Consider the following 25,592-nt stretch of genomic DNA (forward strand, 5'->3'; position numbering starts at 1 on the left):
GAGGGCAGCAAGACCCTACCCTGGATTCTTAGCCCCAGTCAGAAGCCCTCACCACCATGTCTAACCCCCATGTCTGCCTCCCCACCAAGGAAGGTCCAGCCACTTCACTTGTTGGGACTTCTTGGCTAGGTTTTCTGAGCAGGGCCTCAGTGACCCCTAACTCTGGAGCCATGACCTGTGACATTGTGGCTTGGCGGTCTCTGATCTTGGGATTCAGCCACCTGGATCTGTCTTCAGCATCCCCAGGGCCTCCAGAGTGTTACAAGGATGATCCACTTGAAGGAAATAACTTGAAAGTCATGGTCACCACCCCCAGGTTTCCAGGTTTCCACCATCAGGTGGGCGGCAGGATTGGACCTGTCCCTTGTGGCCCTGAGGTGTTGTAATGGCACTTTGGAGCGGTAGCTATGGGAAGCCAGACAGAATTTGTGTTGACATGAATGAGACCTGCGTGACAGAGCAATTAAGGGAGAGGTTGCCTCGGGAGCTCTCGCTGGGAGTTCTGGTAGAGGCAGCTCATCTAGGGTGTTGTTAGGAACCCACCAAAGTGACCTTGAAGGGCCCAGAGGTTGGGACTTCCATTCCTTACGGCAAAGGGAGGGGAAGGTGAGAATGCCTAAGGCAAGGCACTGAACGCAAATGCCTTGTGCTTCAGTTTTCTCTCTCATTTGTACACCAGCATGCAGGGAAAGGCAAGGCTGGTGCTGCTGACTGCTGCCGACTACTGCCATAAGCTCTTCTCCCCTCCCTGCCCACCTCTGGCTCTCACCTCTCCGGGACTTCACTAAAGCTTGTCCCTGGAACCCTGGCATCTAGACCCTCAGACCCATTAATGCTAGAGCAGGTGAGCCAGCCACCAAACCTGCTGGTGCAGAGCAGGGGGGCCTGGGACCAATTTAAGGCCCACCCCCAGAGGAGCGAATAGAACAGACTCTCTAGGACACTGGGGACAAATCTGCCCTGACATGTCACCTCCCATCCGCAGCTGCCACCTCTAGGAAACTTTAGGTCCTTCGTGGACTTCATACAGGGTGCCTCTTGAGAGTACCCTCATGAGTTTAGAGGACTTGTCAGGGGAGGGGCCTGGGGCTCACCGTGCCATATCTAGCCCATCCTCTGAATTCCTTCAGAGACCTTGAAAAAGGAATGCATCAGGCTGAACGAACCCTCTGGAAATTCTAACCCTGCCCAGGAATGGACAAAAAGCATGGGTGCTGATGGGGGGAGTGGTGGCAGAGTGCTGGAACCGGGAATCGTGGAATTCTGTAGAAGATCCCCAGGGTCCGAGGCAGCACTGGTGGGAGGGGACCACTGGGGGCAGCCTAGCATCCTTGACCCCTCCCCCCTCCAGCGAATCAAGAAACCAGGCAGCGAGGCTCTGGGGGCTGCTTTTATGGGGACGATCTGACAGAGGGCATGGTCCGTACAAAACCAGGAACAATACATACATATATATATATTATATACAGAGACACAGTCCTCCGGAGGGCGGGGCAGGGGAACTGCCGGCCCGAGAAGCCGGAAGCGCCCCGCGGCCCCGCCCACCCGGCTCCGCCCCCTCCATCTGCCGGGGTGAAGTGTACGATCCCCGCACGGAGACAGCCAGCTCTTTCAGGGGGTGGGGCACGTCTGGGGGCAGGAAGGGGCGGGCAAGAAATACTGATCAATGGCGTGGTCTATTTACAGGGGACAAGGGGAAGCCAAAACGGGTGGGACGGGGTTGTCCGTTTTTAAAAAATGAACAAAAACCCAGGTCTGGGGCAGTGGCATGAGGAAGTGGCAAAATGACATGGATTCTGAAAGGGGAGGAGACCTGGGGGAGTCTCACCTCCCTTGGTCCAAGCCCCAATTTGGGGTTAACGTGGGGAAATGAAGTCGATTTCACTTAGAAAGCAGGTTGCCAGCAGGGCAGCCCTGGTCTCCCAAAAGATGGTAATGTTTTGCCCTCCAGTCAAAACACTGGAAAACAGTATGGGTTGGGGTGGGGCGAGGCTGAATCTGTGCTGTTAGTACAAGGCTTCCACGTGTCCCCTGGGCAGGGCAGGCTAAGGCCTGGTTCTCCATGAGAAATGCTCCCTTTGCCTAAGACCAGGATCTCTGCACCCAGGCCCCCTAAACTGACCTCCTCTCCTCCCTGGCATTCCTGGGCTTGACCAGGAAACCTGGACCCCAGAGAGGCCACAGAACAGTTCCAGGAGGAGGTTATGGCTATTTGGCACCTGGGAGAAGGGAGGCACAAGGAGAAATTGAGGGCTGCTGCCCGAGGAGAGGGGGAGCTGGGGACCAGGTGTCCTGGGACTCCTTTTCCTACTCTCACTCTCCTTGTCTCGAAGGATACATGAGAAATCAGTGCAGGCCAGGCTCAGCCTCCAGGCTCTGGGATGGACTCTATCCCTCCCTGGATAGGGGAACAGGGATGGGAGGAGGTGTCAAGGTAACCTCCCCAAGCAGGAAGGTCAGAATGCAACAGAGACAGCACAATAATGGTGGGAGAGGGAAGGGCCAAGAAGGTAGAATCTCAAGTCAAGAGGCCCAGGGCCACCCAGGTGCCCCATGAGCAGGGAGCAGCCTCCAGGTGGTGAGATGCTGGGAGAGCCCCCAGCCCCATTCCAGTCCAGAGACAAAAACTGGAGGTTGTAAAGTCTGGCAGTTTGGTCTGCAGGTCCTTGTGTCCATCCACCACCCGGGCCAGCCCTTGGCATCCCCCGGCCTCTGTGCCTCAGCCCCATGGGGCAAGGAGGCCGCCCTTCTAGCCGCCTGTCTGCCCGGGCCACCTTACTGGGGCCTGTGATATCGGCCCTCTGGTCCGAAGCTGGGGAAGGTGGGGTGGAGGGGTGGGGGGAGTCGGGGCACCTGTCCCCAGGCTGATAGGGAGCGGGGTGGGGTATTGAGGACAGGGGTGAGGGGACAATGGGAGAGGATTAAGTATTGTCCAGTCAAGGAATGATTCCTGTTAAGTAGAATTGGAATTCCTCAGTGTTTGCAGGTTTCCTTCCAGTTCTGAGATCTGGAAAACAAAGGGGTGGGGAGGGTCAGGGCTGGACACCAGGCACAGGCCCTGCCCCTTCTGCCCCTTTGATGGGGATATGACCCCCCTCTTTTCTCCCTCCAGGATCCACAGGGTGGGTGCTAGATGGGGGCTTATGTGCAGCTCCTTCCACCAGGCAGTGCCCCAGGGCACCCCTGAGCCTACCTTGTCCAGGAGTTTGTCCATCTCCTCCTTCCTAGCTAGCTCTGACTCCTCCAGAACCCGACGCTGCGCTGTCTCCTTTTTCAGGAACTCAATTTCCCTGGTGACAGGCAAGGAACAGATGGTGCATAAAGGTGGGTGGTCTAGCTTCTGTCCAGGGAGAATCAGGGTTCTCAGCCCTGTCCTCAGCTCCACCTGGGCAACTCTGCCCCTCACCCTATTCTCAGGTCTGGAGGTCTCAGGTTTTCTCAAAGCCTCGGGGACCTGGCCCTTGTGTGGGCTCTGGAGCCCAGTCATTCCGGGAACAGGCACCCCCACCATGGGGCGCTCCAAATTCTGTGCTCCTTGCCTCCCTACTCAGATGCCACGGGGACGGACTGTAATCAAGGGGCCTCTCAATCCTCCATGGGCCCAGGACCCCCGCCCCCAGCCCCCAGGCCACGTACTTCTGCTGGTAGTCCTTGATGAGGCGCTTGGCCTTGCTGTACTTGCGCTCCAGGGCCTGGTACTGGGCCTGGGTCTCCCGCAGGTGCTCATCCACAGCCTGGCACAGGCTCTGGGCCTCGCCCCAGTAGCCCTCCAGCTTCTCCATGCGCTCCTTGTTCTCCTCCACACTCTGCTCCAGCTGGGCCTTCTCTACCCGCCAGCGTCCCTTCTCCTGCTCCAGGCTCTGCAGCTGAGAGCAGAAGGAGTGGACCCGAGTTGGTGGGGGCCAGAGGGAGCCAAGGGGCACCCCCATCCTGGCACTGAGGCCAGAGTCTCCAGGGGACTGCCGCAGATGTGGAGCCCACTGCACCCCAAATACTAACTCTCCTGGGCTGAGCCTGAGAGGGAAGAGGTGCCACCTTGGCCTCAGGGATCCTAGCCAGGATCCCTGTCATTGCACCTACTCCCAGGGAGGAAGGAGGGCTCTGTTAGTCATTGACTAACCAGGTGACCCCAGTATAGACCTCCAATCCCTAAAAGCTCCATCCTGGATCCTCTGTTCTCTCCATACTCACTGCCCTGGGGCACGGTCCCACCTCTGTGCACTCTGAGTCCCAAATCCTGAAACACAGCCCAACCTCGCTCCCAACTTCCAGCCTTATCTCCCAGCTCCTCATAGTTACCACACCCCAAACCAGCCCCTCCACCTGCACAAACCTACACTTCCTTTCCTGACTTGCTCACTTCTATTAACAGGTGTCCCCATCTCAGAGCCATCCCAGCATGCAATCCCAAGCCCCTGCCTGCCCCACCACCTTGTTTGCTGCAAACGCCCCTTGCTCTCTGCACTCCAGCCACACAGGCCTTCCTGCAGATCCCCAGACTTGCTATAGTGCCTTTGCACATGCTGTTCCCTCTCCTGGAATGTCCCTCATCTCCCCTCCCCCTTGCCTAGTTATTTCCCACTAGCTCACCCTTCAGCTCTCTGTTCAGTATATCACTTCCCTAGAGAAGCTTCCTGTGACTCCCTCAACAGCAGAGCCCCATAGCCTTCAACTAACCCCACCCCTAGTTCAGTCAGGCTCCTTCTGCTTTAGGAGCTCAGTAACCCTGTCCTCTCCAACAGAGCCCCATGTCAGCTTGTAACAATGCCATCACTGGTGTGCAGACTAAGCTGTGCAAGGAAAAGAATGAACTTTGCTTTTGCCCATCACAGGGACTAGAACAGAGCTGGGCATCTAGAAGGTACCCAACAAATGTTTGTAAATTGAATGCACAGATTTCTAACTCACCCCTCCCCTTCATGCTCTGCATACACTCAGGAACAAGGCCTGTCATCTTGACCCTGGAAATACAGCTCTAACCCATCTTTCCTTTCCATACCCTCAGCCTGTGCTCTGGCCAGTCCTGGCCTACCCCAGTCAGAACACTGTCCAGGCCTCTGACCAGTTTGCCTGCTTCCAAGCCCTGCACACCCTCACGTCCTCCCATTTCATAGGCAGTGACCTTCTCGAAGCCCCCATATGGGCCCACAGCCCCATGCTGCCTACAGGACCAAGGCTAGGTCCTTCGAGGGGAGTCAGGAGGCTGCAGGTCACAGCCCACCTTGGCAGCCCAGCCCCGCTCCCACCTCTCCTCCACAGGAATGGCGGCTGCAGCCTGGCAGGCCTCCTCCCAAGCCAACCTCCAAGGTCCAGCATGCATCTCTGCAGTAATGCCTTTCCTTCTGCCTCAGCCTTCTAAACCCTGTCCTTCCCTGAGGCTCGGCTTCACACTCTCCTCTCTATGTGTCTAGTAGGTGTATACCCGCACGAGAGAGCGTACACACCCATGTACCTCGGTGTGACATGTCTCTCCTCAGTGTAGCCCCTATAAACCCATCTCTCTCCACCATACCAGAAGCTTCGTGTAGGTTGGGACTCCTACTCATCAGGCCCCAGTAGGCATCCTATGCAGACTTTTAATATGAAGTCTGTGTAACTACATGCCTACAAGTGCAAGCATCTGTGCATGGTACACATGCATGTTTATGTATGTTGTGTGTCACCACCCGGTTACATGAGCATCAGCACCTCTGTGTTGCCTGCCCAGGTAAGAATGTGCATGTCCTGTGACACTCTTCCTAGACCAGGTAGTCTGAATGATGGTCACTCCTGTGAGTCTGAGAGCAGGCAAATGCAGAGTGGGTCTATGTAACCAGGCTGATGCTCCTGGGTGTAATGTCACATAAAGCACAGGTCCAGTGTCTCCGTGATTTCATCCATGTAGAATGGGTGTCTCTAGGTGACTGGATCCAGGCTGGCATGTGACAGTGTGTGTATCTCTGGGTAATATGTATTTATCACTGGGTCTGTATTCAGTGAATGGAGTGCGACTTAGTGAGCTTCAGTATAATAGCTAATACTTTGACTTTTTATTGAGCACCAATGATACGTCAGACACTGTGCTAAGGACTTTACGTGTATTATTTCATTTAATCCTCACAGTGATCCTCTGGTGTTGGTACTGTTATTACCCCACTTTACAGGCAAGGAGACTGAGGCACAGAGCAGCAAGTGAGTGGTAGAACAGATGGGTCCAGAGCTCAAGGTCTTAATACTATGTCCCCTTAACTCAGAGCAGCCTGTTCTGTGGGTGCCTGTGTCTGTGGGTGGTGTACAAGTATCGGCACACACAAGTGTGAGGGATCCTTCCCCTGGCCCTCAGACCCTGTTTCTCAACACACACATACCCCTCACCTTTCTTTTAAGCTGCTGGATCTCTGCCTCGGTCACAGCGTGCTTGATCTGGAGCTGTAGGGCACAAGGGCTGGTGCTCAGCTCCGGCTGGGGCAGGCAGTGCTGCAGGGCAGGATACTGGCCCACCTTCGTCCTCCACCACCCCAGGGACCCCTCCTCTTCCCACCTCCTTGAACTTGTGCACCAGCTTTTCGGGCTCCATGTCCACAGGGGACAGTGCATCCTCATTCTCTGCTAGCTCAAACACCTCGATGGCCATCTCGCTGCCTGGGAACGTGGGGCTCAGCTCCTCATCCTCGTCAGTGGCATACTCTCCCGTCTGTGAAGGGAGACAGGAGACTGTGGACCCTACCCACCCCTCCTCCCTCAGCCCTGATGACCTGGGCTTAGACCAGCAGCAGTCTGCCCATGTCAGACTGGAAGCTAGCCAGGGGTGTGGCTCATGGGTCCCCCATCTTTCTGGGGCTGCACCAGACGCATGGTTAGTGTCCTCCCCCCAAAAGCTGGGGAGCGCCCTGAGGGCAGTGATAGTTTCCCTATAAGACTGGGACCCTGAGGAAACAGCCTGTACTTTCCCCTCATACTACAGGTCCCCCAAGGTCTGGACCTGTCTTGCTCCTCAGACTAGGTCTCCTGAGGTTAGGAGCTATGCTGTCCCATCAGAATGGGGGCTCTTTGAGGGAACTGTTTCCTTGCAGGACCAGGAAGGCGCTCTGAAGACAGGATGTGACTCTTCCATCAGCCTAGAGGTTCTTTGAGGGAAGGGTCTGTATCTCTTCCCTCAGACTGGGGCTACCCTGGGATAGGAGTGGCACTTTGGGCTTCCTTACAAACCCTGGGGAAGCTGTGGACAGAAGATGACTGTCATGCTTCATCTAGCCGCCAGGGGGCGATCGTGCTGCTAGCCCGGCCAGGAGTCCCTACCTCCTCGTCATCCTCTCCGTACTGGGCGTATCTCTGCTCCATCATCTCCCGCTGCCATCGCTCCTGTTCCAGGGTCTGCTGAATCAGCTGGGCCACTTCGCTCTGCTCCCCCGGCCGCTCCCGGCCAATCATGAACCTGCAGGGGCACCAGAGTCATCCCCTGCCTCTGTCCTCCGCTGGGTCCTGCTGCCATCCTCCCTGTTGGCGCTCCCCTCTCCAAACCCAGGCCTTCCCAGGGGAGGGGAAATGAGAGGGCTGAGTCCAGAGGCTGCAGTGTTAATAATGAATGGCGAGGCTGCGGGCCCTATTGGGTTTCCTTCCCAGGGGAGGCCAGAAGGCCCACTTGCCCTCTTGGCCAGTTTTGGAGGAAGAGGGATGTCACCAAACTTTGGACTGGGCTGCAGGAGACATGAGGTCAGGAGCTGCCAGAGTCGGGGCCCTTCCCCCACCATATGGGAGAAAGTGAGGCAGAGGAATGGTGAAGATGGCCCACCCTAGCAGGGCTGGGGCTGTGGAGGTGTGTGTCTTGGGTATGTTCCAAGCCCCTGAGCTTCAGGAAGGGGCGGGATGATGATGACTGGAGATTAGGATGGAGAGGAAATAGTGGAACTTCCAGGCACCAACCCCTCCTCCCTGTGGCCACCCACATCCTGTTTCTCTCCACCACCCTTTCCTGGGGGCAGTGCCCCTCTTGGAGGGGGTAGGGAGTGATCCCTGAATGTTATGCCAGTGGTGGAATGGACACAGGGAGCTTCTAATCCAATCCCTTTCATTTACAGGCCCAGGGAGGAGTCTTCCCAGGGTTACATGGGGCTGGTTAGGAGGGAGGGACGAAGTTCCGTATGAGGGGACCTCAACTGGGTTGGCATTCATCCTGCACATCTTGGTTCTTCAATGAGTGAGTCAGGGACAGGTAAGAGGAAAGGAGAATAAGCACAAGAGGAAAGTTTGGAGGGGCAGTGAACCTTGAAGCCGGAACACTGGTGGCCAGCAGTGGCCATGGAGCACAGGATGGGAAGGCAGGCATGACGAAGGGGCTGTGGGCACAGCAATCACTTCAGGCAGGAAGTCAGTGGACCCTCCTCTGTGAGATGGGCCACCCAGAACCTTCGCTGGATGTGGGCAGCTGGGCAGAGTGGCTGGATGAGGGCCGAGCCTCCTGCCTGCCCCAACGCCCCACCTATCCCTGCCCCCTGGGTTCTCACCGCACTCGGCCCTTGGTGTTGCGGAGCACAGAGGCTGCAAAGCTCTGGGTCACTCCCACCAGACTCGTTCCATCCACTTCCACCAGGAGATCGTTCACCTGGATCCTAGGGGAGATGACGTTGGTTAAGGGGGGCACAAGAGGAACTGTGGAGCTAGGGTAGAGGTGGTCTCCCTCCCATCAAAAATTCCAGGCTCAGTCCCCACAGGGACCTGGTACTTTGTCTACCTGCATAAAATTCATGAGGCCAGAGGATGAGGGATCAGGCAGGTGCACCCATGTGTGCAGTTCAAGCCAGGCAAGCAAAGCAGACACAGGCATCCAGGACCAGGATAGGCGGCAGGCACACTTCCCGTGACAATCACACTCTTGTCCCCTCCTCCCTCACACCTGACAGAGTGATGTGATGTCCTCAGAGCTCATCTCTGCCATGCACACAGGCAAGGGGCACACACGTGACATGGCTTCCTCTGACATTTCTGCACAGAGCTAAATCCACAGATGTTCTCCCATATGCCTGAGACCCAAGTAGCACTCTCAAGTTCACGTACCATCCCACACACCTGAAACAGGTGCACAACCCCCAATGCACTCCAGCTGTGGCATTGGAAGCCCTTGTTTGCCACATAAGAAGGGGAGACATGGGGGTGGTCCTGGTCTGGGGAGGGGATGAAGAATATTGGGGTACCCTTGGCTACCTCCTTCCTCCACTCCCACCTCCCTGGGAGCTCCAGGCCTTCTCTCAGGGGTCCCATGTGGAAATGGAGGAAATGGCCTCTTGTAAAGAGCTCACCCCCACATGCCCCCCACTTCCATGTGGGCACAAGCTTGTGGACACGCTCACACAGGCACACACACTCCCCACACTGCCAAAAGGCGACAAGGGGAAAAGCTCTGGAAAGTTTAAATCAGGAAGGAGAGGGGGTGAGTGAAAGGACAAGGACTGTCACCCTTCCTGTTCCCTGGACCCCTCCATGCCACCTGGGCCACAACAGGCAGAAGCTCCCTGAATGAGGCCATCCCATCTCTAGCAACATGACCTTAAAGTCACCGAGCCCTCACAAGGACACCAACTCACTTACATCATATGGAAGGCGGGGGGGTCCGGGTTTGGAGATACCACCACAAGGGACTCCTGATGTCAACCTCTAACTTACAACCACCCTACAGCCTTCCCACTCCACTCCCCTCTACCCTACAATACACTCACAGCAGAACAGCCACCAGAGGGGTCACCGGGCTGGCCCAGAGCTGCAGGATGCCCTCCCTGACTCTTCCGACCCACAGAACACCCTGATTCGAGTCACAGTTGTGCAACACAGGCATACACACACACAAAGAGCAGCCCCAGCTCCAGGTACACCCCGCCATCTGTCCAGTCACATCAGCACCCGGAGCCCCCTCGTTCTCTCTGCTCCAGCCAGACCTGCCTGCTTTAGGCTCCCCTGCATGGAACCCTTGTGCCCCCTCAGCCTTGCTAGCTCCTGCTTGTCCTTCAGCTCTCAGCTCCAGTGTCACCTCCTCCAGGGAGCCTTCCCTGACACTCAGAGAAGTCAAGCCCTTTTTTTATGCCTTCATGGCACCCGTATTTTTCCTCCATTTCATCATTTTCTGTGCTCACTTGTTGAATGTCTGTCTACCTCACTGTGCTGCACACTTCCCAAGGGCAAGCTCCTCACCACTGACTTCCCAGGGCTTGGCACCAGCCCAGCAACAGAGTCAGGGATGTAATATTTTTTAACCAAAAGAAAATGCTCAAATGTACTCCAGACACACAGCTCCATGCCCACACTCACCCTCCAAAGGCACAATACAGACCCCAAACCAGGACACACAACACCCAAGTACAGCCCCCCAACTTGACCATTGTCCTCCTCTAGAACGTGAATGCCCTTAGGGCAAAGGCTTCTATCTGTTCTGCTCACTGTGTAGCCCCTAGGCCTGGAACAGCACCTGGCACAGCGAACAGCTGAACTACACACAGAGCACAGAAGGCTCCCAGGGAATGGCTCATGCCCCCTGCTTAGTGGCTCACCCCACAGGTGATGGCTGGCGAAGGAGGGAGTTGGGCAAGAATGGGGAAGGTCGGGGGTGGTACCTGCCGTCCCGATGGGCTGCGCCACCCTCAGTCACAGTCTTGACGAAGATGCCCAGCTTCTCCAGGCCCATGTCCGCCCCGGCCCCCATGCCGATGATGCTGATGCCCAGGCCCTCGGAGTCTGTGGAGCAGAGGGTGGTGAGATGCCAGGGCATGGGGAGAGGTCGTGGAACTCCAGATGAGGGCTTGTGGGGGGCATGGGGTAAGAGACCTCACTCTAGGGCACAGTCCCACATCCAGATGCAGTCCCCATGCCTAAGTGGATACCCCACAACTGGGGAAGGGGCATGGGTCTGTCCACCCCAGGTTTGCAAGCCAGCTAGGTTGGCTCTTGGGTTACTCCCTGCCCTACCAAAAGAACTGATGAGCAGCAGGATGTGCCAAGGGTGGCATGGGCGAGTGAGAGACTTGTGTACACAGATACAGGTGTGTGGCTGGCATGGGGTGGCTGTGGTGGGGTTTGGCCCTAAACCTTTAGGCCTTCTCCCTCTCTAAGCAGACTGATCTCTGTTTCTCCCCTCTCCACACCTGCCCCGCCTGCCTCGTGGGCCTCTGACATCCAAACTCATGACCTTCCCCTCCACAAACACTCCCTAGTGGGGGATGGCACCACCACCCACCAGCTGCCAGTCCTGGGAGGCACCTGGATCCCTCCCTCCCCCTCACAGCCTCCGCCTAAGTCCAGTACACCAGATCCTGTTGCTTTTACCCCTGAGGCTCTTTTGAGTCCACCCACTCCCTGCTCTGCCATCATCTTGTCCACACCACAGCAGTCTCTCTCCATCTCCTTGTGACCCCTCTCCCTACATCACAGCCTGGTGTGGTCTTTGTAGAACACCTTTCCCATGCCCTGCACCAGCCCCCACGCCATCCCAGAAAAGGACTATGTCCTCCCCATGGTCTGCGAAGCCTGGGTGTACACCTTTGTCACCCTCCCTGTGGAAATGCACCCTGCACACTGCCCTCAACTCCTGTTCTACAGAGCTCCACTCAAGCATCACCTGCTGGGGATCCCCCTCTCCAGTCTGGTCAGGCCTCCTGTTGAATGCTTTCCCAGCACCTATTGCAGTGCATAAGGACGCAGTTAGATGCGACTGTTCCATGATGTCTGCCTCCCCAATTGGCCTCCTGGAGGAGACACGCTCCTGAGGGAGCCTGCTTTTGCCCGTCACGGTATCCCCAACACAAAGCTCAGGACCTCACACACAGTACTCAGAGCTCTGTTAATGGAATAAGCAAATGTCCTTCCATGACAGAGTTGGTGGGGGTGTGAGCTTGGGCTGGTGGGAGTCACGTGTATCTGTGGGGTGCTGATGGGAAGGCCATCAAAGGCCTGAGTCAGGTAGAGGCCTGAGTCAAGTAGAGGCCCAAGATGTCCGTGGGAGCCCCTTAGGGCACAGAACAGAAGCTGGCACCAGAGAGAAGACTTGGCTCAACCCCGGCTTTGCCCACATGGTCTGGGCCTCTGGCCTCTCACCCTTTTCCAGCTCCACAGGGAACAGCTCCAACCTCTCCACCCGCTTCTCCAGCTCGTACTCAGCAGAGGCCGCCATGGGATCCACATCCTCATTGCGACGATCGTAGTCCTCATTAGAGTAGGTGCTGAACACCTGGAGAGGGGCAGCTTGTCAGAGAGGCCAGCAGGAGGGTGAGGGCAGAACTGGCGTGAGGAGGTCGAGGGGGCAGGCTGAGCCACCCACCCCATGGCCCCCTCACCCCTCCTGCCACATGCCTTTCCCCTGCCCCCAGAGAGGCCTGAGATGAGGCCTTGCCCAGTCCCACAATGACCCCAGCTCCGAGCTCTGGAGCCTCAGGGTTAAGAGAGAAAGGGACCCGGCCTTGCCTGACCCACACTGTTATGCATGATCTGCTATAGGAAGGGCAGGGCAATCCTGGAGAAACTGTCAGACTCAGGAACCCAGACACCCAGGTTAGAGAGCACATGAGAGATGAGGATTCAGAGGGCCAGACAGAGGCCAGGTGGACACAAAGACACAGATGCAGGGAGGAAGGAACAGGCTGAGCAGGAGAGGGGAAGAGGAGGGGAGAAAGAATGAAGAGGATGCTGGAGGCTGCCAGATGGGGAGGAGGGGGGAGCGGGTGTGAGACATGGGCAGAGTGGAGAGAATAGGGGAGCAGGAGAGAGAGGCATGGAGACAGGCAGAGAGGCACCCAGGACTGGCTGGGACCTGAAACTGAGGAGGATGCTGCGATGGAGGAGGGGAGCAGGAGAGACCACCTCTACCCCCATGGGGAAAGGGCAGGCCCTCCACCCCCAGGTGCCCCTCAGGTGGCAGGAGCAGGGGAACAAGCTGGGCTCCTATGGCCTTCCTTGCATGCCCAGGCCCCTCTCCCCCAAGAATAGCAGCTCTCAGAGTGATGCCCTGTTCCCCACGCACTGGTTGGCTCAGGCATAGGCCCTAGGCCCTGGAGAGACCAAGGAGAGGGGGGAAGTGGCAGCCTCTCTGACACTGTCCACAGCAAACCCAGGCTTGGTCCCTCCTGGACCCTGCTGTCTCCCTCCTCCTGTGTCTCTCAACAAAGAGGGGAATTTCCAGCTCCGACCCTCCCCAAAAGAACAGAGAAGGTGGGGCAGGGGCTCAGAGAGGGTGCCTAATTCTGGGCCCAGGCAGGGGTGCCCCCAGTGGGAGGTTAATGAGCACCATTTGGGGTACCATAACATTCAGGCTTCATTGCCTGCAGTGACAGGTTGGCACCACTTGGAGCAAAGTGGGGGTAGGGAAGGGTGGTGAGCAGCTTTACAGATGACTGGGCCTGAGGCCTAAGGAGCTGGAGTGGGACACCATCTCCCCCAAGGCCCTTGCCAGGGCCCCCTCTGCTGCAGGAGCAGATCCATGGGCACCCTGGCAGGCAGCAGCACTCTTGTGTCCCAGCTTTTGTTTGGGCTTGCTCCATGTCATCCCCACCCCCTCACTGCCACAGTGGGAGGGGGAGGGGTGCTCATGGGACTAGAAGTATGGTTGGGAGGGGCCTTTGTGGTCACTTAGCTCAGTGCCCTCAATTTCACAGCATCAGAGAAGTCTGGGCTCAGGCCCTTAGAGCTTGTTCATCCATTGTGCAGTGGTTGGTGGACGGTTCTCCCAATATCTGGCCAGTGCCCCCTAGCTCCTTAAAGGAATGGGCTACCCATTCCGCACACAGTCCAAGATACCAGGTCCACTGCCAAAGGACACATGGGTTAACCAGTGGCAGGGCAGGATGAGACCGCACCCAGCTGGGTTCTGGTGGGTGGGACACCAGTGACTTTGCCCCAGGCACTAGGACAGGGGCTGGAGTGACCCTGGACCCAGCAAACTGGCTTTGGCCTACTTTTGCATCTGAGTCCCTTGACCTTCACCCTCTGCTTCAGGAGATAGGGTCCCCTCATCCCTCAGTCTTTGTGGGCTCCTGGATCAACAAAACCCCTCCCTCCCACACACTCAGATGACCACAACCACTGCAACCTCCAAAACACACCCTCACAGCCTGTCCTGGGCTTCACACTCCCCTCTTTTCTCAAATCCTGTCCACCTTTCAAATCCTGCCCTGTGCAGGAATCCCAGGCCTCAGGCTAGTAGACTCCAGACCACTCCCCACCCCTCCTCAGGCTGCCCACCATCATATGTCTATTAGAGGGCTTTGGGCTCAGTCCTACCTCCAGGTGACAATCTGGAATTGGGTTGTCTGCCCTCAGCTGAAGCCTCCACCTCCATAAGGGCAACAATTGGATTCAGTACTGATGCAGGGGTGGGGGCAGGGAGAAGAAAACCCCCTGTGCCAGGGTGGGGAGGAGAAGATCCCCAGCAAAGCCCAAAGACAGACACACTAAGGCCCGCACCACACACTCTGGCTTTCACACTGGGCCGGACCGGTGAGCTCCAGCGTCACCAGGGAGTAGGGAAGCACTGCTCCAAATCATGTGCTATTTTTTACCAAAAAATCAGGGTAAGGTGTCAAATATAGACAGTCACAGGCCCAGACCAAACTCCATGTCTGAGGTCATCAGGCTGCTCAGAGAACTGGTGGGAGTGTGGGTGTGGGTAGGGGGATCCTGACTCCCTCTGAGTCCCATGAAACACCATAATCCTCCATCCCACTGCCTTGAGAAGGGGAGAGGGGATGGGAGGAGACTCCTAAGGTCCCAGCTCAGGGGAAGGGGCCTGCCTGGGAGGGAGCAGCAGCCACTCACTTTTAGCCTTTTAGGCCTCCCGCTGGGGTGGGAGGTGGGAGGGGGCAGAGGTGAAGATATTCTGGGACGGGTGAGAAGAAACTAGGGCAACTTAGTGTCTAGGAGTAGTTATGGAAACTATAAGCAAACACATAGGGGGTTGGCTGCAGAGGGGTAAAGGCTAGGCAGGGTCCAGGCCAAGGAAAATCCAGGGACCCACAGCTGGCACAGCTGAGCCTGGGGCAGTGAGCAAGAATCATCAGGCTGAATGTGCCAGCCAAGAACAGAAGGTGGTGGGAAGTAGGGGTGGCCTGGGGTGGTTCATTCTCCCCAAGGGATACCCCCTCCCCATTGGCACTGTTCTGAAGATCTCAAAGCACTGGCACAGCCCGCAAACCAATCACCAATAATGGCGGTGGCGGGGGCAAACTGAGACCCCCCCACCCAAAGGGACAGCTCTCATCCCTCTTTCAGGGCGCTCAGAGAAAGTGGCAAGAGCACTTGGGGCCTGCCAAGGCTTTGGGAGTCCGTCCTGTTGAGCTGCCAAGAGCAAAGACATGCCACTGTTACCAGGCACCCTGGGGGATTTCCCTGCCCCACCTCCTCTTCTCTGTTCCCTGCAAAAGGCCTACCCCTCCTCAAAGGCCATACAAGGTGCCTCCTCCCTGTGCCACCTAGGACCCCAGTTGCTAGCCCAGCACAGACTCCCAGGGAACAGGGCCCTAGCCTGGGCCTTTTCCCCAACCCCAGTCACATGGCCAGAGCCTAGCTCACCCCCACGACCTGCTTCCTTCTTTCACTTCTGCAAAGTTGGAGTGGGGGTACAGACAGGGTGGAGGAAGGGCTGCCCTGCCGTCTCCAGCACCTTAGTTTTGGGAAGTTCCTGGCTCCCCGACCCCCCACCCAGCTTCCATATAGGGGGAAAGCAAGGAGGGTTTCTAAGCTCCCTGACTCCTTCTTCTAGGATGCATGTGGGGAGTCTCTCCTGAAGACACACACAGCCCTTCACACCACCAAGCCCCAGCCTCCGACAGCCTCTGGAGGAGGGATTGTCTGGGAAAGTTAGAGAAAGCAGGTGTTCCAGTACCCGCGTGGGGCAGGGCGGGTACATCAGAGCACTGGGAGGTGCCGCAGGCAGAGGAACCTGAGGGCAGGTCTGGGCAGGCCACCCCCTTCCCAGACTTGAACTTCGTCCCCCTCTGACAAACAGCTGGAGCTCCCCCACGTCCCCCTCAGGGTGGGAACTTCTGGGAAGGGGGCTGGGTGGCAGGGGCTGACTCAGCCTGCCAAGCTCGGCTGGCGAGGCGGGGGCGACGGCGTGCACGTGGCAGGGGCGGCGCGGGGGTGGGAGGGGGCTCACTTACTTGGATGGGCGCCGTGCTGAAGTGGATCTTCCGGCTCGGGGCCGGGTCCTCTTCCTCCGATAGCCCTGGGATCTCCACGCACCCTGACTCGGGCTCGTAGGGAGGCTCCCCATCCTCTTCCTCGTCTTCGTCGTCCTCCTCCAGGGCACTGCCCCCAGAGTCCTCCCCCAGCCCACTATAGGCACTCACGTCCACCAAGTCCGCCTCTGAGAAGTCCTCCTTCTTGGACTCATCCGCCTCCTCCGGGGCCACGTCCGGGGCCCGGACACTGCTCACCCCCCTCTCTGGCGCTGCCGCCGTCGCCACCTCCTCCTCGGGGGCCGCTTGGGCCTTCTGCTCCTCGGGCGCATGGCTGGCTGTGGTTGCCAAGGTGCTGCCATTCTCCAAGGCCGCGTGGACCGTCACCTCGGCCTGGATCACTTCCCCGGGCGCCAACTCGGCCTCCGACTCCCCGCTCTCTTCCACCTCCACCGGCTTAATCTTGCGCACCTCCCGGGGCTTGGGGGGCGGCCGAGCAGGAGCCACTCGGTGCTGCGGGGGCTGCTGCCCTCCGGGGCCGCGCTCCTTCTCGGCTGGGGCATCCCCCGACGGGGCGGGCGGTGGCTGAAACACCCGGGACCGCTTACTGACCAGCTTCGAGTTGACATGGGGAGCCCCTGCGGCCGCGGCCCTGGGGGGCCCCGGCCCACGGTGGAGGCCGGTCCTCGAGTCGGCCTTTTCGAAGACGGCGCTGAGCTGGCTGACCGTCGGCGACACGGCGTCGGCGTCCAGCTTGTCCAGCGCCTCGGTGCTGCCGTTGAAGCGCACCACGACGTCCAGCTTCCGGTCCTGCAGGCCGGCGCGCTCCTGCCTCAGCAGCCGCCGCGCCGCGGCCTCCTTGTCGCCGCCGGTGGCCGCCGGGGCGCTCCGTTCGAACAGCTTCCGCGTCTCCTGCAGCCGGGACGGCGGGTGCGGCGGCGGCGCGGGCTGCGCCGAGGGCGCGGGCTTGGAGTCGAAGCGGCTCACGCGCTCCGACACGCTGGTGCCCAGCTTGAGCAGGGCGCTGTGGTCCACGTTCTCGTTCAGGCTGCTGGCCCGCGGCAGCGACAGGCGCACGCCGCGCTCGGACGCCCGCGGGGCCTCGGCCAGGCCCGCGCCGCCGCCCGCCTCGCCCGGCGGCCCCGCCGTCGTGCCCATCTGCAGGAACATACTTTTGATGCGGTGGACGTTGGAGCCATATTTCTTGTGGTGGGCCGCCTTGGGTGCCTCGTCGGGCCCGGGCGCGTCGGGCGGCTTCAGCGCCTGGATGCCCGCCTCGTAGGCGCTGCGGTGCGGGGAGGCGCTCCGGAGGGGACCCCCGGGCCCCCGAGGCTCCGTCTTCATCATGGTGCGGGGAGCTGGGTTCGCATCCCCCCGCTCCCCGCTCCCCCCCTCCAACAGGCGGCTGGCCAAGTCGGGACCACCGCCCCCCACCCAAGAAACCCGAAAGGCCTTTTTCAGGGTTTCCCCCAAAATCAAGCTGCCAAAAACAGTTAACCCTGCTTTTAAAAAAATAGGGAAAAAAAAAAAATCTAGCGCCCTGTGTGGGTCGCCTCCCCCAACCAAGCTGCCAAGACAGCCAGCCAAGACAGCCCCTCTTCAAAAACCTGAGCGGCCTGGTACGGTCGCCCCCACCCAAATTAGCAAAGCGGCGGCCGGGGCCGGTGGGACCGCGCGCCCTGTCCGCGAAGCAGCGGCGGCGGCGCCGGCTCACATCGTCCGAGGCGGTGTCACCGGGGCTGGCAGCCCGGGCGCCCCCCACTCCGGCCGGGGGCCGCGGCTCTCGGGGGACCCGGCACCCCGGCGCCCATGGCTGCTCGGCCGGCCCGGGCCGCTCTGCCGCCGCGCCTCCCTCCCTCCCTCCCTCCCCCCCGCGCCCCGAGCCTCGGTCTTTCTCTGGCTCTACCGGAGCCGCGGCTGCCCGAGACCAAGCGGCTGCCCTTCTCGCAGCCGCCGCTGGGGGACTGGCACCTCTGGGTCCTAAAGGGATCGGATTTCCGGGGCTGGAGCCTGTGAGCCCTCCCCTTCCCCTCCACCAGATCTTATGCCCTCCCCTGCCGGTCCCTCGCGGAGAGCCTTCCGCAGCCCCCAGACCTTGGCCAGTCCTCTTCACCTCTTGGATCCAAACCTCTGACTGCACTTATCACGACCCTCATAACAGCTGCCCCATTAAATATCGGGGGGAGGCAGTCCAGCCACTGTGGTCTCTCCTCAACTGTGAAGGGGTGTTCTGTGGGGAGGGGCAAAAGATCATTTCCCTCTAGGTCCTTCGAGCTCCTTAGTATGCTTCAAGGCTAGTAACATCAAAATCGCTGGGCGCTTGGTAAAAATGCAGATAGCCGGGGCCTCCCCAAGGCCTTGTGAAGGAGAACCGCAGAGGCTGAACCCGGGAATCAGCGTTTTAACAATTTCCCCTAGGGAATCTTTTGCACCCTTGAAGGTGTGAGGCCTTGGCTCAGCGTTGGTGACCTTGCCCTGGTGGAGGAGGGGGAATGAAGAAAGGAAGTGGGCGCCATCACCCAAGTGGCAAAGGATCCCCAAAGCTGCCCTTTGCCGTCTGGAAGCCTGAAGAGGCTGCCTGCTCTGCACCCCAGGCTGGAAGAAAACGGGTAGAATCCCTGTCTTCATGCCCCTACCAGGGCACTCTCATCTCTCAAACAGGAAGAAGGGGGTTGGAGAAGGAATTCTAGAGGCCTGGGGCCAAAGTCTCCCCAGTGAGAACTCTAACTTGGGTCTCTGATTTAGAAGATCCTAACCACTGCGTGCAAGGGTGTTGGGGGAGGGTGATGGTGTCCTACACATTCCCTGTCCTGGCAACCCAGAAAGCTGCTTTGATGCTGCCCCTGCACCCTACATACACAAGGGGCCTAGGGCTGTCCTTTATCCTGCCCCAGCTGCCTGGGCCCTGGAGGTGAAGGTCCACCCTCTGGACAGATCCACATCCGCTGTTTCAGTCCACAGATCCCAGAAACTGATGAACAGAGTGGACCCTAGGACCCAGAGAACAACTCAGGCACAAAGCCTCCCCCCCCCCCCCACTCCCAGCTGCTTCCTGCATCTCCGGCCTTCCTGCGGCCTCTGCCTCCTCCCCCGCCCTTTTCCCCTCCATCCTCTTCCTCCTCTTCCTAATCTCCTACTCTCATACCCCTCGCCTGGAAGGGCTGGCAAAGAGAATCCTCCTACCCCTTCGCTGTAGTGGTGTGTGTAGGTTTTATAGGATATTAAGCCGTTGGCACGTGCTAAAGAGCTCTGTACAGGGTGGGGGATGGGGTGTGGGGATGCCACCTGGGAACCCTGGATATTGGGATGGGGCGGGGCCAGGAGCCGCAGGACTGGATCTTGAGACTGGTGCTAAGGGGGAGGGAAGATTTGGGTTCTGAGCTGAAGCTAGAAATGAACCCAGACCTCAGGTTTTCCAGTGCCAGCTGCGTCTTCTTTGCCCAGCTGCCCGGAAATTTCCCCTTCCCCAATTTTGCACTTTTGGATGGGGCAGAGTAAAGAAGCCATCCTCAGGCTCCCCTCCCTCCTAACCCTTCTTAGAAGGCCTCTTTCAGGAACAAGCTTGGTATCCAAGATCAAGGTTGGGGCTTAAAATCCCTTTCTCCACAGGCCCCCTAACCCCACCATGGAAGTTGGGAGAAGACAGAAATCTCACCCAGTTGGGGGTTGGGAGTTTGGGCAGAGTGTCCTCAGAAGCTCTTGTGTGGATTGGAGGAAGGCGCAGGCCCCTGGGTGTTCTGCCCAGAATCTCCCACACCCTTTGTGGTGAGTCATCTTAATTGGTCCCAGCCCAAAGGGTCTGTGCCCACGCTTCAGGCCAGGTGGGGAAGCCCCCAGTTTCTGAAGATGGGAAGAGTAGCTGAGAACCAGCTGTCAAGCCCAGAGACCCTGGGACCCTCAACATCTCCCGTAGCAGCGTGGAGTGAACTAGAATTATTGGGATGCTCTGGTCTCCCTTGTCCAGAGATTTCCCAGGGTGAAGCCACTTTAAGGGCTTTGGAATGGAAGAGGGTAGAGCCTGCCCAGAGCTTGGGTGACTGAGGCTAATGAGTGGGATTATTATTTCATGGGCTCCTGGTTAGCTGAGCAACACCCCCAGCCAGAATTCCCGAAGAAGCTTTAAGAAGCTTTTATGGAGTGATAAGTGCTTTACCATCAGTCTTTCCCTGGCCTGGGAGATGGGTGGGGAATGGGGTAGAGGATGGGCTGCTCCCTCCTCCATCCCCTCTCTGCCTGCCAGGAGCAGTATTCCCAGCTGCAAGGAGGGGAGCTATATTTGGGAGGCTTACCATCCAAACTGAAGGCTTTAAACCTAATTTTCATTTTCCAGGCTGTAAATCATCACCTGTTTCCTCTGGTCCAGCACCAGCATCCCAGGATAATTAAGCCACCCCTTCCATTGTCCTGTGGAGGACAGCCTGGACAACGGCTGTCCAACAGCCAAGTTACCTGGTGCTCTTTATTTCTTTATTTTTTTTTATTTTTTTTGCTGGCTGGCTGGTCTGGGGAACCTAACTCTTGACCTTGGTGTACCAGTACCACACCCTAACCAACTGAGCTAACTGGTCAACCCTGCCTGGTGGTCTTTGGATGGAAGTTCCTTCCTTACCTTCACCATGGTATAGAGGGAAGAGTGGTTCCCAAGGTGACCTAGGAGCCGGGCTGCCAGGGTTCAAATCTTTACCACTTACTAGCTGTGCGACCTTGACGAATCACTTGTCTCCTCTGTGCTCTGAGAGGATAAACTGAAGCCCAGAGAGAGGTGAAAATGGCTGGAACACAAAAGGTAGGATGTATGGGTGAGATGGGGTAGGATGCCTATCCCAGTCTTTGCTAAAAAGGAGGCTACAATAGGCAGAGTTAATCCACTCCCAACTCTCCTCCTCATAAAGCCCCTCCCTGTTTTCCCATGTACCCCCAAATCTGATGAGGGCCCTCTGGGAAGATGCTCTTTTAGATGTTCCTCGAGGCTTGCTAGTTTTAAATACCAGGTGTAACTGCAGAGATGGTGATAAAGGTGGGGAGAGGCCAGATGTGCGATAAGTCTTGAGCCCTCAACGCCTTGGGCTCGGGCTGGGCTGGGTGCCAAAGCTGGCTTCTCTTCCCAGCTCTGAGGCCTTGAGACTCAGCCTCGAAAAGTACATTTTCCTTGGCCACAGTTATCTAAGCAGAGGCTGGCCTAGACCCTGCCCTTCAGTCCTTTTGTGGTGAGCCAGTGGTCCCACCCCAGTCGCTCTCCTTCATCTGTCGTCCTCTGCTAGGGACTTGGGCTGGTACTAGGATGCTTGTGTGTGTACACTTACGTACAGGAGATCTCAAATCCAGGATATCAGTGTTGGAGGGGCCTTTAATGGCCACTGGCTGATCCCTTCACAGGGGGAATGAGGAAGGCTGAGCAGTGGCTTACCCAGTTTTAGAGAATAGAGACCAGACTAAGGTTTACTAGTCCTGAATTAAATCCTAGCTCTGCCCATCTGCTGGGTGACCTTGGGCTAGCCATTTCCCCTCCCTAAGCTTCAATTTCCTCAGAAAACTCAACTTGAATGTCTTAATGTCTCCTGAGCATGGGTGACCCTGAGTGTCCCTCTACTCTATGGGTAGGGCATAGCAGAACACAGGCTTTGAAACCAGACCCTCTTTGCAAGAATTCCTGACCTGCCACTTCCCAGCTAAAGGACCTCAACAAATATCCTTTATCTGTAAGATAGAAATAATATGCCAACCTCATAGAGTTGTTGTGAGGATTAAATGAATTCTAAATGCATAAAGCACAGAGAAGGAGCTTGGAGTGTTGGCTGTTACTGATTATGTATATCTGAGCGTGTATGGGTGTGTGTGCATGCATGCGTGTGGGTGGGCAGGTGTGGCCGAGAATGAACATCAGTGTTTGCATTTCCAAGTGTCTTCACTGGGCCTCGTATTTCCTTTTACGGTCCATTATGTGAAATCTGAAATATAGGCAGCCCGGCCTGCAGCTCTTCCAAATCTTTAGGGATCATTCTTAGAGTGAATGTGACCCCTCTCTCTACCTCCCAAAGAGGGTTTTTCGTCCTTGCCTCTTGGTGCCTCAGCCCCTCATTGCCCCTGCAGGGAGAGGGGTTCCTTGCTGCCTGTTCCCTCTGCTCTGCCCCCTTTCTTTCTGTCACTCTCCACACTTCACTCTAGTGCCACTTGGAAAGTTCAGATACATCTTGGAGAGTGGGGAGGGAGACTGAGAAGGAGGAGTCAGGGTGTATGTGTGTGTGTTGGGGGGCGGAGGAAAGATTTCTCCAAATCATCAGTTGCTTTAAAAGAAAACCTATATTTAGCTAGGCTTAGAGGGCCTGTAAATATGTATTTTGCAACGCAGACAGCCTTAGCCATGGGAGCTCCAGAGATATGCAGGGAGGTCAAAGAACAAAAAAAAAAAAAAAAAAATACTGGAAAAATTAGGCTATATATTTTGTCATCAGCAGATTCAAAGAACTCTTTCTACTGCCTGCTCCAGCTACTAATAATACACATTTCTGTGTTTTGATGGCTTCTATTTTTCACCTGCTTTCTGGATCTTGTGCAGGGGGTGCCTGAGGAGGGGACTGACTCTGAGTCACTTCCCTTCTGCCCCTTTGCCTCACCTGCCCTGGATCAGTGGAAAGAACATCTTGCCATCGCCCATCCCAACTGCTCTGCCAGGCTAGCCTGGCGCCTGGCACAGGTACAGCCTCCGTAGCACCAGATCTCAGGTCTCCCGTGCTGCAGCCCCTTGCACTTCAGGTGGCCTTGGGGGGTGAGGGGTGGGGTGAGAAATCCTGCCACTTCAGGGCAGTTCTACCTCAGAGAACTAATTCTTCTTTCTAAAAAATGTTATTATTTATATTTATTTTTTTACTTTAAAAGTTTCTTTCTTTTTTTTTTTTTTTTTTTTTTTTGGCAGCATGAGCAGGTAAGGGGATCCAAACCCTTAAGCCTTAGGTGTATATAACACTGCGCTCTAACCAACTGAGCTAACTGGCCAGCCCTGAAAATTTCTTTAAAAATAGGAAAAGTTCGGGCCGGCCCGTGGCTCACTCAGGAGAGTGTGGTGCTGACAACACCAAGGCCGTGGGTTCGGATTCCATATAGGGATGGCCAGTTAGCTCATTGGGTGAGCGTGGTGCTGACAACACCAAATCAAGGGTTAAGATCCCCTTACCGGTCATCTTTTAAAAAAAAAAAAAAAGGAAAAGTTCAGTCTGGCTGGTTAGCTCCACTTGGTTAGAGTATGGTGCTGATAACACCAAGGTCTCAGGTTTGATCCCTGTACAGGGCAGCTGCCAAAAAAACAAGAGGAAGGAAAGTTCAGAACATCATGTAACAAACAATTCACAAATGCTAACATTGTGTCATTTTTGCTTCAGGTTTTTTCATATAAAAGAAAGAGAACATTAGTTTGAGTGAAATCCCCACTTCTTTCTCCACAGTCCCATTGCTTGCTGTCCGCACTCTAACTAATTTGGAATACATCCTTTCTAGCCCGTTGTTTTTGTATTATTTTTTTTAATTGTAGCAAACCATACATAACACAAAATTCACCATTTTAACCATTTTTAAGCCCATAGGTCACTGGCCTCAGGTACATTCATTCATATTGTTGTGCAACCATCACCACCATCGTCTCCAGTACTTTTGGGGTTTTTTTGGCGGCTGGCTGGCTCAGGTATCCAAACCCTTGATCTTGGTGTTACCAACGCCACGCTCCAATCAACTGAGCTAAATGGCCAGGCCCCATCTCAGGTACTTTTTCATCTTCCAAACTAAAACTTCATATGCATACAACAATACCTCCCCAGTTCTCCCTCCCTGCTGCCGCTGGCAACCACCCTCTACTTTCTGTCTCTACGAATTTGACTACTCTAGGTACCTCGTATAAGTGGAATTATATGGTATTTGCCCTTTTATGACTGGCTTATTTCACTTAGCATAATGTCTTCAAGGTTTATGCATGTTGTAGCATGTGTCAAATTTTCCTTCCTTTTTAATTATAGCCCGTAATTTCATATTTTCCCTACACATTTAACTATTCATAGAACAGTGTATAGTTGTGCTTTCTGTATTTTTAAAATTTGTGTAACAACGATCATATTATGCATACCATTTCATGCCTTTTCCCACTCGACGTGTTTTTCACAATGGAGCCACGTTGATACATATGGTTTTGGTTTGTTCGTCTTAACTTCTGTTTATTATTTTATCATGTGAATAAGCCACGACTTATTTATCAGTTCCTCTACTGACAGGCATTTAGGTTGTTTCTATGTTTTGCTGTTATAAGCAGGGCTACCATGAACACCCTTGGACATTTCTCTGAACCCATCTTTAGAGATTATTCCTAGAAGCAGAAAGCCAGGGCTGTAGGACAGGCACAATTTCAACTTGACTAGTACTGCCAAACTGCTCTCTGCAGCAGCTGAACCAATTTATCCTGTCACCACCAGCATTTGTACAAGATGTTCTGTTTGACCACATCCTTGCCAACATTTGCTCTTGTTAGACTTTTTATTTTTGCCGATCTGATGCATGTGAAGTGATATCTCATTCGTATCTGCATTCCCTGCCTATGAGGTCGAGCATCTTCTTATGATCATGAGCCATCTGGGTTTCCTCCAGGCAAATCACTTATGTCCAGATACTTTGCTATCCTATTGTAGCTTTTGGTGCAAGTTACAGAAAGCCCATCTAGAAGGGGCTTAAGCAAAAAGGAAATTTTATTATCTCACATAACAAGAAGTCCTAGAGTTGGCTAATTCAGAGGCTCAACTGTGACATCAAGGACCAGGTTCTTTTCTGTAATACCCTCTTCATCATGTTGGTTTGCCTCCTAGACCGGCGCCCTCATGGTACCAAAATGGCTGCCTCCAACTGTCTCCCTCAGACAATAATGTCCAGAGGCAGAAGAAAGTGGATGCTTTCTTCTTAAAGTCTCTTCCCCAGCGGCACCCCAAAGAGATCTCCCTTCCACTCTTGGTGACCAAAATTGCATACATGTCCAAGCCTAAACCAGTCATTGACTAGAGGAACCAAACTATAATTGCTATATTTAGACCAATCACAGTTCACCTATGGGGCTGGGGAAGTCCCAGCCTCCCCCAGAGCCCAAACCTCTCAGTCAGATCAGGGTTCTATTATCAAGGAAGAAGGGAAAGGATGCCATTTGGGGTGGCACTTAAAAGGTCTGTTCTTTCCTTATTGCTTTCTAGGAGGTCTTTAAATATTCTGAATACTAACCCTTTGTCTGTTTTATGTGCTGCCAACATTGTCACCCAGGCTGTTGCTTGCCTTTTAACTTTGTTTATAATGTCATTTTTATAGCAGAGGGCTTTTTGGGGTAATGCAATAAAATCAGTCAATCTTTTGTGAGTTGTGTCTCTTGCCTAAGAGATGCTTTCCTACCCTTAGGTCTCCTACATTCTCTCCTAATTATTTTAAAGTTTTGTTTTTCACTTT

General features: G+C 55.7%; 1 protein-coding gene across 1 annotated transcript; it reads right to left on the reverse strand.

The window, feature by feature from the left end:
- Positions 1–1,374: 1,374 nt before the first annotated feature.
- PPP1R9B (protein phosphatase 1 regulatory subunit 9B) lies at positions 1,375–17,964 on the reverse strand. Its single transcript, XM_063112974.1, has 10 exons — positions 16,113–17,964; positions 12,058–12,190; positions 10,581–10,701; positions 8,484–8,588; positions 7,279–7,414; positions 6,521–6,673; positions 6,355–6,408; positions 3,637–3,866; positions 3,194–3,290; positions 1,375–3,007 (listed from the first exon to the last, which is right to left on the reverse strand). Exons 1-10 carry the CDS (start codon positions 17,475–17,477, stop codon positions 2,954–2,956), a joined length of 2,448 nt encoding a protein of 815 aa, XP_062969044.1. The 5' UTR covers positions 17,478–17,964; the 3' UTR covers positions 1,375–2,953.
- Between the last annotated feature and the right edge of the window lie 7,628 nt (positions 17,965–25,592).

Source organism: Cynocephalus volans, chromosome 10, assembly GCF_027409185.1.
Source record: "Cynocephalus volans isolate mCynVol1 chromosome 10, mCynVol1.pri, whole genome shotgun sequence".
In the NCBI taxonomy this organism is placed as follows: Eukaryota; Metazoa; Chordata; class Mammalia; order Dermoptera; family Cynocephalidae; genus Cynocephalus; species Cynocephalus volans.

Coding starts and splice junctions, on each gene's coding strand:
- PPP1R9B (XM_063112974.1), bottom strand. CDS start 17,477: ATGATGAAGACGGAGCCTCGGGGGCCCGGGGGTCCCCTCCGGAGCGCC. Junction 10,702..12,057: donor CCCTGTGGAGCTGGAAAAGG/GTGAGAGGCCAG, acceptor TCTGCTCCACAG/ACTCCGAGGGCCTGGGCATC. Junction 3,008..3,193: donor TGGACAAACTCCTGGACAAG/GTAGGCTCAGGG, acceptor TTTGTTTTCCAG/ATCTCAGAACTGGAAGGAAA.